Here is an 11,659-nt window from a genome sequence, read left to right as displayed (position 1 = left end):
GCTTGTTTGTTTTTAAGCCATTTCAAAAGGGAAAAAAAAAAAAAACCCTGGGATGAAGCTTGACATCTATAATAAAGAAAATACAAACATTTATCAACTGCTGGTTAAAGGTACTTGCCACTTTAAGATTATAAGAAAGTATTCTGTGAAATACAAGATTTAGCTTTCAAATGGGTAAAATGGGATTCCATTTCATCTCAGTCTGGATGTCTCATCCTAGTACTCATGGTAATTTAGCTGGGCTGTTTTTTGTATGAAGGACTCTACTTACTTTAGAAGAAAATAAACCAGAGAATGTGGTATTAGACTATTCACAAAAACCTTGATCAAAACCTGTAATGATCTTCAGAATGTCCTGTACTTTTGCTTGGTATATTTATGATACCAACAAAATGGGTTTCCACAACCCTCTCTGAAACTGTTCTGAATGTGTCTTGGTGTGTACTAGTTAGTTATTTGTCTTGTTTTCTTAAAAGCAAACATTGGCCTTTGATAGAAATCAGAGAGGGTGGCTGGGGAAATATATTTGCTGAAATGAGAATTAAGCTCATTGTCTATAAATCAAAATGAAAAGAGGTCCCCCAGAGGTGTATTTACCGTTCGCTAACTGCCAGCACAGATCTGGTTCAAAATGTGGAAGAAACCAGATTATGCCTTTGTTCTACAATTTCTTCCCTCTCAAACTTCTATAACCCAGTACACAGAATACACTTAGGAGCCTAATACACCAAAGAAAAAAGATTAAAGGGTCTTGCTCAGGTTCTGTGTAATTTTCACAGCAATTTTAAAAACAATCACAGTATTAGTAATGGCACAGTCATTCTTGCTAAAAGCAAAGACATTACCAGTTGCCCTTTAAAACAATTTTTTTTTGACTCACAACAACATTATGTGCTATTGCTTCAAAAAAAGCTGGATGAGTATCGACTGGAGTGTGCCTTGAAGGTCCAGTGATGCTGCAGTCTGGAATCCCTTATGAGTCTTGAGAAACTTCATGAAAAGCAGAAGAGCTTCACTACTAGTCAAGTGCTGCCTGATTATACTAAAGCATTCACACTTGTGAAGTAACGGGTTTGAAGCTCTCTAGGGCATGGGAAAGAATCCAGCTACACAGGAGTAACAACTGGGCTACTGGATAAAAAGGAGCTGGGGGGAGAAAGGCACAAACCAAAACACTACTCTCTTCCTCATGTTCTCATTCCTGTCTCAAACCTGAAAGGAAAAATTAAACTGTGTTTTTGGGGAAGCAAGATTTGAAATCTTTCTTCCATTAGTGCTTCATATATTAAGGCAAAGGTGCAGGACCAACAGGGTGGACATAAGTTCCTTATCTTCTCTGAGATGCCAACTCAAAACACATCCCTTTCCTCAACATTTCCCTTGGTTGCTTCAGGCTATATTCATGGTTGTGAAAACCATACAGTAAAACATCCCCAGCAAATCACAGAATCAGCTCAAAGCCTGCAGAATCTTAACAGGCAATCCAAGCCTAATTCCCAACACTGATTTGTCCCCAAGTCCTCAAACATATGTAGTTACTTCAATGTCTGAAACTTGGGGCTCCTGCCACACTGTAGAAATCATAACACAGATTTCCATCCAAGATACTGCCTTCTTTTCTTAAGGGAGCCTGTTCCATGATCTCAAGCTCATTATGCCTGGTCAGAGCAAGAATGCACATCAGTGGCACAAAGCCCAGAGCTTCCTTCTTTACATTCCCCCACAGAGTACTCAGGTCCTTGGCTCAGATCTCAGACCCTGCTGGAATTAGAGACAAGTGCATCCTAACCAACAGTACAGGAAACTCTCAGTCATAGATACGTCTGTATGGTTTTGCTCTCACAGATGTTTATTTTTAAAGCAAGCACTCTGTGTCAGTTTCTAATTTCTAAAGGGAAAACTTTCCCCACTGAGTTATCCAATTACTTGCAGTAACTCACATGAAGTAAAGACTGAGTTCTAAACCTTCTAGTCAGCCCAAATAAACCCTACCAGTAAAAACGCATCGAAGAAAGACAGACATATCCACTCACCTCTTACCATAATGCTGAAGTACTCACATCACCCAGACACCCAAGGACAAGCCATTTCAGTGCATGATACATCATGGCCTTCCAAGATTTCAACTAGATTCTGTGTAAAGAACCAGGCCAGCAGCTTTGCACAGGTACAGGAGATGGGAATATGTAGATGCTTGTGTGGGTAGTTGATTCCTTGACAGTGAGAAGATAACAAAATATATTTAAAAACTTGAATCGGTGATAGTGAACGAGTGCTAGAAACGTCTCACTAACTCAAAGCTTCTCCTGTAAAAGCACCATTAAAATTGAAGGATACTTTCTCAGCAATTACACAAAGAACTAACTAGAATGAAAAAATAAAAGCTATCCTCCCACTAGTAATCATCTCTTCCAAGCTGTTTAAAGACACGGGTCTCATCTTGGGAAACTCATATTTTGCAGCTTTAGATGCACCTGTTCCACAAATGAATAAACCTCGTAACTTTCAAGTAATTAATTTCCATACTAATCAAAAAAAATACCCAAACAAAACACCAAATAACATAATCTTCATCCTCATTCCAAATGAATTATAGTTCTATTTTCAGCACAGTATTTACCTTTACATACTAATTTCACTAATCTCTATTCAGTGGGTGATTAGGACAGTAGAGAATCTGCCCAGGATTTCTCTGTGGTTGCACACCAAATATGCCTGCCTGACCTAAATGGCAGGAATGCTAACGCCACTTTAAATGGACGAATCATTAAACGATTCAATTTAATGGCTGCTTTACTGAAAGCTTTGTTTGCAAAGAAGGTCAATCCCATTTCTTATGCATAAACCATCATTTATGTTTTGGTCTTCTAAGCAATGCCTGCAAATTGGCAGGCCCTCCCCATACAGTTCCAAAAATGTCCTTCTCTGTCCGCAGGGCAGCTTCCAGCGGGAGCTCTCTTCCTGCTGTCACCACCTTTTTCAAAGCCCGAATGACAGCGGCCGGACCCTCTGTGTACCGGCTCAGCCAGGCCCGGGCCTCTCCTATCGCTGTGGTTCCGTCCGAGGACGGCAGCGTGTCCTCGGCGAGCCCCAGGCTCAGGGCTCTCTCAGGGTCCACCCGCGCAGCCCCGCACAGCAGCTGCAGCGCTGCCCCGCTGCCCACGATCCGCACCAGCCGCGCAGCTCCTCCCCAGCCTGGCACCAGGCCCATGTGCTTGTGGACGAACCGAATTTCACTTCCAGGCGTCATCAACCTGTCAATGAAAAACACACAGAGGTCAAGCCATTCGCTGACTTTTGTTTTCAGCTCGATGGCCCTTAATTTTCTTTCTCCTCCCCTCTGCTTCCAAACGTTGATACAACTTGATAACTGCTCATTACAGCCAGAGCTGGAGTATCTTAATTTTTACATCACGTGGTGCCATAACTGCAGCTTTTGGCCCTTCTCAAAATTACATAGATACGTTGCTACAAGTAAAGATTCTTAGTGCCCATACTGATACCTCTAGTCAGTTCTAAAAAGTGTTGAAAACAGAACTGCAGACAGAGGACATGTTACGTTTATTCACAGTTAGCAGGCACTGCCCTGCTAACTCACGCCCAAACCAAGAGGGTATTAGGTAAAACCCAAGCAAACTAATGCACAAAAAATTTCTCAAGAGGATGGATGTGGTCTTAGTACTGATCTGAACTGGGGAGGTTCTGTCAGGACTGTGGTGATTATAGCACAGGTGGGGCTTTTTTGTTCTGTATTTTAGAGATCCACGTGAGTTTGATTTCTAATTCCTCATTAGAGAGAGGGAAATCAGGATGGATGCTCAACTTATGGCTCACAATGCACAATAGAACTGCTTGCTATTTATGCTTGCAATGTGGAATAGAATTGCTCCCCTCTACAAGACAAGTAACATTCCTCTTTCCAAAGATGTTACATCTTTCTTTTCTATGCTTCTTTTCTACAGCTTCTCACCTCCTGTACCTAAGAACTCATCCTAGGGGCTCATTAAGCTATCTCCCTGGAGGAGCTCTCCTGCAGCAGATTGTCCTGTCTTCACACAGTGGTCACACTGACGCACGTTAGGTGAGTGGAAAAAACCTCTAGAAATAGAAACACATAGAAAAGATGTACAGAAACAGACCAGTACTTGCTCTTTCTCAAAGTGATGTTCAGCAGCATGGTTGCTTGCTGCAGATTGTAAGGCAAAAGATGGGAATTATACTTGTGAAGTAGATCAGCATCTACTTCAAGCACTAATTGGATTTTTGAAGACAAATCTTCTAGTACTGAGGTCTATACACAAGTCTGTTTCCTAGCCATGCAGTTTTCCATAGTGAAAATACCGAGATGAGCAGCTTTGAAAGCAGAAATAAAACAAAAATCTTTACAAACACAACTACTTCTAGGAACTGACTGTTCTCACATCTGATTAGTTACTGTTAATTGTAAGTTTGCTTGGTTGCCTTATTCTTAACCAGAGTATCATCAGCATTCATACCACACTGCACAGCATCAGAATTGAAGAGCTTACGCTTTATCCCAGATCCAGCACAATGCACAAAAGCAACAGCTGACGGGCCAGATTGCATGAAAGCCTTTTTGTAGAGATAGCAGGGGAAGGTTGTGTGACAAAAGGAAGAAAGCAGAGTATTGCAGGGGAGGAAAGGCTTTAAGCTAACATTATCAAGTGCTTCCCAGACCCAGCAAATCCCAGGGAACTCAGGTCTCTTCTCTCAAAAGAATGATTCTGCAAAATTCTAGAACTCCTTTACTGGCTCAGCTTACTCTGCAATTTGCTCACATCCAGTGTCTCACTGGAAAAGCAATAATGAAAACATTATTAAGGGTTTAATTCTACCTGTGTCGACTGCGGCACTAGAAAAGAAAGCGACTTAGGCAGCTGGGCATCTGATGCTAGACAACCTGTAGGCAGTCTCACATGACAGCCACCACAGGTCAGGGAGGCCATGTTGCACTCGAATATTGCATCTGAGATTGTTTCAGACAATGTTTAGTATGTGACAAGGGCTCTGTTTCCCTGCAGAGTGTCCACTCCTCTCAGAGGAACCAAACACAATGAAAGAAAAGTAAACCACTGACAGTTTAACTCACAGAGAGACTGTGAGGCTGCAGCTTCCAGAACTTCACTGGGACTCACCTCTTCCCACAATGCTCCTTTGAACAAGCTCCACAGAAGATACTGACATAAGTGGTCACCAGTGGAAGGTGTAACTGTAGTATTGGACTGCCTTCAGGCTTAAGAAAGGTATCTTTGGTTTTTCTGACTTTTCAACTCCTGAAGTCACACCATTTCTTACAGAAAACACCCACATACTCCCTGTCAGATTTATCACTCACTTGTAGTCTCCATGCCCCAGGAAGCAATGGAGACCTGAGCTCATGTCTGAAGAGGCAGAAGCAGCTGGCAAGCCAGCCTGGGATCAGCCTCTGAACACCACCAGCTGCAGCCTCGCATACTTATTTCCCTTTTATTGTAAGAGAGATTTGAGTCTACCTTCTGAGACATGACAGATCTGATCTCCCATTAAAAGAATTTATGTAAGAAAAGCACATCAAGCATTACTTAACATAAAGAGGCAGACAGGAAAAAGCTGGAAAGACCAAAGTACTATTGCTGAGCTGTTTATACCTTATTCATCTAGTATTGGCCCTGCCTGAAACAGAGTAGTAGAAGAATACAAAATTAACCCTGATTTCAAAAGTATGCCTGCTCCTGTCTTTCATGGTAAGGAATTAAAATCTGGCTCCCCTGTATCACAGTGGAAGGTCATATTGCTAAACTCCTACACATACGCTTTCCCTGCCCTAATAAAGAAAATCTGTTGCATGACAGCACAGAAAAAATATTTATTCAATGTAATTAATGTACAAAGTGATAGAAGACCTCATAGTAAGCAGAAATGTGAAGGGTAGCAAAATCCTCAAAATTTAAACTGGAAATAAGAAGGTAATATAAGCCCCAAAGTGCAGCTGAAACCTTCTTTGAGAACCTTTTATTTCCATGTTATGAACACCACAACCCCCCTAGGAAGAAAGCACAGTCACCATGGGCCACATCCAATTTTGTGTTAGTCATCTAAAGCAAACGAGCTACAGCAAATGTTCCTGCTGTACATTTTAAAATGTTCTCAGCTGCACTAAATGTTACAAATCCTCCCCCTCTGATCTGAGGATTCTTCCATTTTGTGACATCTCATTGCACCCACAAACAACTGACTGTCACATCGCATCACTGGAAATGCACGTGAGAAGAAACCTTGTTTGTTATTAACACTGCAGCCTAACAAAACCCACCCTTGCTCCCCTAAGGCAGCACTTGCTGTGAGATAACAGCTATGCTTTCCTTTGCTAAATTATTTCCCAGCTACCTGAAGCCAGAGCATATACAATAAAAGCCGAAAATGCAAACAAAAGTATACTTTCTCAATTTTTTTACACCTGCTTATTATAAATACTAATGTTACTGAGCTGTTCCAGTGGGTATAATCAGTTCCTTGGCAGAACTAAGATTATGTTAAGATTTGTGCTGGCCTTTACCTCATAATTTCCTGGACTTCAGAGTTTGAGTTATATTCAGCATTTTGACAAGGCAAAGGTACTGATCAAGTTAACTAGGGAGGGACAGATACAACCCTCTATTTTATGCTTTTTAAAAGCTCCTACAACTGTGATTTTGAAAGCCATTATAGGGAAAAAAAGACACTTAAAACACTGTATGTGTTGTCATCAACCTGAATTTTGTTCCTGTTCCCTGTTTGACTCCCAGTGTCACATAAGGACACAGCTCCTGATTTCCGATCCTCCCCTTTTAGCTGGCGTGAGACTGGCACACCATGGAGGGAGGCAGCCAGCATCACGCAGTGCTGCAGCACCTGGTTCCCAGCTATGGCTGTACCCACACGGCAGCCAGAACTGCAGGAGATTACTTTTACCTTCCCCACAAAAACTTTGGCATCCTGCTCTCAAACCACCAATATTAATATAAATAATAATCAGAGCTTACGTCTTTGGGTCACAGTAAGTTCCCTCCCCAAATCCACTACCCTCTACAAATTTCAGTAACACTATCTGCGAGGTGATTGAACCAACACAAAGTGGAAACTTCTCCAAAGACAAGAGTCAAATGCCTTGGGGTACAATTAAAAGACATCCATGATTTGAGCATGCTGTAGAGCAAGAGTTACAGAAATAATAACACATCTTCATGTAGAACTACATATTTTGCTCAGGGAGATGAGTCCTTCCTCTGCTCCCGTGTGGGGCCACTCACACAGAGACAGTTCTTTGCAAACTTCTCCAGTGTGATTCACTCTTCCACAGGGTGCCATCCTTCAAGAAAAGCCTGTTCCACAAGTCCTACCAGGAAACCTGCTCCAGCATAAGCTCCTCTCTCCACAGGTGTACAGATCCCTGCAGGATGCTGCTCCAGCATGGGCCTCCCACAGGGTCACAGCCCTCTCTTGGGCATCCACCTGCTCCAGTGTGGGTCATGTCCCGGGGCTGCAGCTAGATCTTTGCATCCCCATAGTCCTCCAGGGGCTCCAGGGGCACAGCTGCCTCACCATGGTCTGCAGGGAAATCTCAGTCCTAGCACCTGAAACTCCTCCTGCCCTCCTCTTTTTCCTCCTTCTCCACTGACCTTGGTGTCTGCAGGGCTGTTACTCTGAGATGTTCTTGCCCTGCTCTTCTCTGGGCAGAATTACAACTGCGCAGCAACTTTTCTCTCCTTTTCAGATATGCTATCACAGAGGCATTACTAACATTCCTGACTGGCTCAGCCTTGGCCAGCAGCATGTCCAACTTGGAGCCAGCTGGCATTGGCTCTACCCAACATGGGGGAAGCTCCCAGAAGCTTCTCACAAAAGTTGTACCTACTGTTACCCCTGTAGCCCCCCTGCTACCAAAACCTGGCCATACAAACCCAAAACACCACCAAACTACATGCACAACTATTGCAGGCACAGGAAAAGGGAGCTATTAAAGAAAAAAAAGAAGCTACCATGAAGATGGTAACAGAAGGAAGGTTATCAAGAGTCAAACACTTGTTTTAACCAGCGAAGAACAAAAGAACAAAGTTGCAATGCTGTCATACACTTTGCCCGACACATATGCCTTTCTAATACACTCATCAATATGGCATCAGCTTAATTAACTCTTTTTAAATTAAGTAACAGCAGTGTTATGCTGACACATGGCCAAAAGAGCTTTTAAAAATACACACTGCTGGGGAGTGCAAGTTCAAGAGTTTGTTGAGAGGTCAGGTATGACATTATCTGCAGATGGTGTTTATCAGGCAAATTGAACTTCCTTTGCCAGGTGGACATGAAAATTTAATAACCTTGCTGGCAAGTGGACAAAAGCTCATGTATAACTGGTTTAGGATTTTGTAACTTTTCTTGGTGAGTGCTACCAGGACAATTTGCAACAGCAGCAGCTCTCACATGCATGCTGAACCTTAAGTGAGCAAGAAAGCCAGCCCATTGTCCACTTCTTCCCTGTTTTCCAGTGGCAGCTTCTCAATGCTAAAAATACAATCCCTGTCCCACCACTTCACAAGCAAATTGCATCACATAATCTCACTCCCTTGTCCTCAGCATACCAAGAGACAGACACAGCAGATCCCAGTATTGATGGCAGGTTCCTGAAGTAAGTGAATGGGACTCAGGCAGCAGAGTTACACAGATACTATCTGTAATCTGATCTCACTTCTCTTGCTGAGGCACACAAAATCCAACAAAAATAAAGTGCTGCTCTTAAACACAAATTGCTGCTGAACATACGCAGTGATGGTATGTTTTCAGTCAAATAACTGATACAATACATTAAAACAAAGCAAGAGAGTTGTGATTGTTGAATTTGTAGCATCAGAGAAAGAAATAAACTACCTGTTCTTTTATCTGTACGGCAAAAGCCTTGATTTTGGATTATACAGAAGTCCTTTATTTCAGGTTGGTTCAGTGCACCACATAAATCAAGTAATCTTTTCTAGGCTGCATTCTAAGCTTCTTAAACAGGGGAAAAAAAGCAGCTTTAAAGTGAATGGCTGAAATGCAATAAGTGTTCAGATAAGGCAGAAGTGGATAGTTGGATGTGAAAGCAATTCCATAAGAGAGAAACATCACCTTTGCTGCAAATGCACCTGGATATTTCTGTACCTTCAGTTCCTTGGCTTAGGCAGGGATACTAAGGGATCTTGCCAGAGGCAAGTGACAGCTCAGAAAGCTGGACCATAAGGAGCAATTAATTGGGACTGCAAATGCTATTAGCCTGAAGTTTGGGCAAATATAATCTCTTAAGCAGTCAAGCACTGTGGAACTTCACATTACTTTGAACACTTCACGTAGCACATATCAAACGGTTTGGAATCCTTCAAGCTCACTGCCTTCTCACCATTTTCTTTAGCATGGCATGTGGATTTGCAAGGTTTAACTTGTACCTAGCGCTCAATCCACCTCCAGTATCTGTATTCCGAATCTCAGAGTCAGAAAGATATACCAGATATCATGCACTTTCCCACTTAATGTATCTTATACTTGTTCTCCCCACCATGGAAAGACAGATATTAAAGCATGTGTGAGAAACTACAGAACTTCCTTAGCAATAAGATATAAATTCTTCAGGTATTATATATGAATGCTCCTTGGCAATTGCTGCAAAACTAATCCCTACCGTCTCCAGAATGTTTAACAACAAAAGTAATTCCTGAGTACAACCTTGAAAACACAGCCTGAATATGAACTAATGCCTTGATATTTTCACAAAGCCACAGAAAGCCCGAAATGACTAAAGGTAAGGCTGCAGTCTGTGCCTGCAGAGACCTGACGTGGAAACCTCAACACCAATAAGTTAATTACGTGACAACACTGTGTTCTGGTAGTGACAACATGTCTTGTGTAGGCCTTGTTCAATATTCCAATACACAAGCCTTCCACAGTTATTGCAGAAACTCATCTTAAAACAACAAATGTATGAACCAGTCATTTTTGCAGTAAAAATGAATTTTGAAGCAGCAAGGTACTGTGGGAAGAACATTCTGCAGAAGAAATATGCAGTACTATACTAAAATAATTTAGCCAGTCAGCGAACTTGCTGATTAGCAGCTTCCAGTCCTTACTTCAATTTTCATGACAGATGTTTTTAGAATTAGACCCTTAAGAATAAGACAGTCTTCTCCAAAAAGCAAGCTGAGACTAATTAATCCCTCTCTGCCTATCCAGTGCAGTATCTCAGCAGCCTCTTTCTCACTACACCATCAAATAAGTACCTAGATACTCTGTAAGGGGATTATCTACACAAAATGGCTACAGATTTTTCTGAAAGTCATCTCACTACACCCTCTATCACCATAAAACCCCACCCTAGTTCTCTAAAAACATTGACAAGTGGATTCATCCTGAGAAGAGTTAGTCATAATTTCACCTGTCTTTCAATCTCACTTGATTAACTGGATAGGCTTTAAAGAACCAAAAAGACACAGATAAAACATTTAATCAGTAACTCCTTGCTAATTGTATTTAGCAGATTTTTGAACTGGAGCAATGCAGTGAATATTGGCCAGCCATAACTATTACATGCTTTCCCAACATTGCTTGCTAGTATTAATTCCCTCTGCATCTCTCCCGTATCTTCTTTCTCACTGAGAGTTCTCATGTTTCTGTCCTATGCAGAGAAATAAGAAGGCAATTAGATATTGCAGCAGTTGCTACTTCAGACCTGCAACAGCATGAAGTGAGACTTCCAAAGTGAAAATACTGTAAAACTAATTAAAAAAAGGATTTGTGCTACATGCTTGTGGTGATGGTCTATGCAGACCACTATGACATCATAAAAGTGAATCCTCCCAAATGTTTGCTCTTTTTGAAAATCCTTTTGTCACAGATACTCACTTGACAGATGACTAAATGGTAACTACGAAAGAACATAAAAATGAAGACAAAATAGTTTAAAGATAGTCTAGGGGAACTGCATGCCTTGTGCTTATCTTAGATACAGTTGCTAAAAAATGCTCTGCAATTCCAAGTTTCAATAGGCTAAAAGAAGACTGTGCACATTAATAATTTTTCTGTTTATCAGCTTTAATCCGTAACCTTTTCTACAAGAAAGCAATGGAAAGAAGTAGGTCCAGCTACTATTTTAACAAACCCATCACCTCTCTCAAATCCTTTCAGTGGTTTAAAAGCACTCCACCAATTAAAACAGTATACTTTTTTTATTTGAGGCTTAAATAAATAAAAATTACACCCAAGAAGCAAAAAAAAAAAAAAAAAACAAAAAACAAACAAAAAAAAAACACCAAAAAAAAAACCCCAAAAAAAGCCTCCCAAGCACAGAGTGTTCTAGGCACACTCTAAATCGCAGTGTCAAAGGAGTAGGCTTGATGCCATCCTAAGAAATTTCACTAACACAAAAGCTAGCTTTTCTCACGGCTTTTCTCAAATTGCTCTACAGAGATTATATGGACTTTTATTTTTAGTTACTGAATTATTTTGTAACACTCTTAGTGCACTCATTTTCCCCCCACTCGCCACAAAAGCTAAGAATCAAACTTTACATAAAGTAGCCCAGAAAAATCTCTCATGTGTCCTTAGCACATACTGCCTTTATCCTCTACCTTTGCTGTCCTCCAGTCAGATTTTCCAA

General features: G+C 41.3%; 1 protein-coding gene across 4 annotated transcripts in view; it reads right to left on the bottom strand.

Moving 5' to 3' along the window:
* Positions 1 to 754: 754 nt before the first annotated feature.
* Positions 755 to 11,659, bottom strand: part of ECHDC1 (ethylmalonyl-CoA decarboxylase 1) — a 42,483-nt gene continuing 31,578 nt past the window's right edge. For all 4 annotated transcript variants that reach the window (XM_040057886.2, XM_040057883.2, XM_040057884.2 and 1 more), the window contains one exon: positions 755 to 3,254. In XM_040057886.2, coding sequence (XP_039913820.1) covers positions 2,849 to 3,254 — 406 coding nt within the window. In that variant the 3' untranslated portion in view covers positions 755 to 2,848. The remainder of the gene's footprint in view (positions 3,255 to 11,659) is intronic.

Source organism: Hirundo rustica, chromosome 3, assembly GCF_015227805.2.
Source record: "Hirundo rustica isolate bHirRus1 chromosome 3, bHirRus1.pri.v3, whole genome shotgun sequence".
Classification (NCBI taxonomy): domain Eukaryota; kingdom Metazoa; phylum Chordata; class Aves; order Passeriformes; family Hirundinidae; genus Hirundo; species Hirundo rustica.
This window is presented reverse-complemented; position numbering and strand designations above follow the sequence as displayed.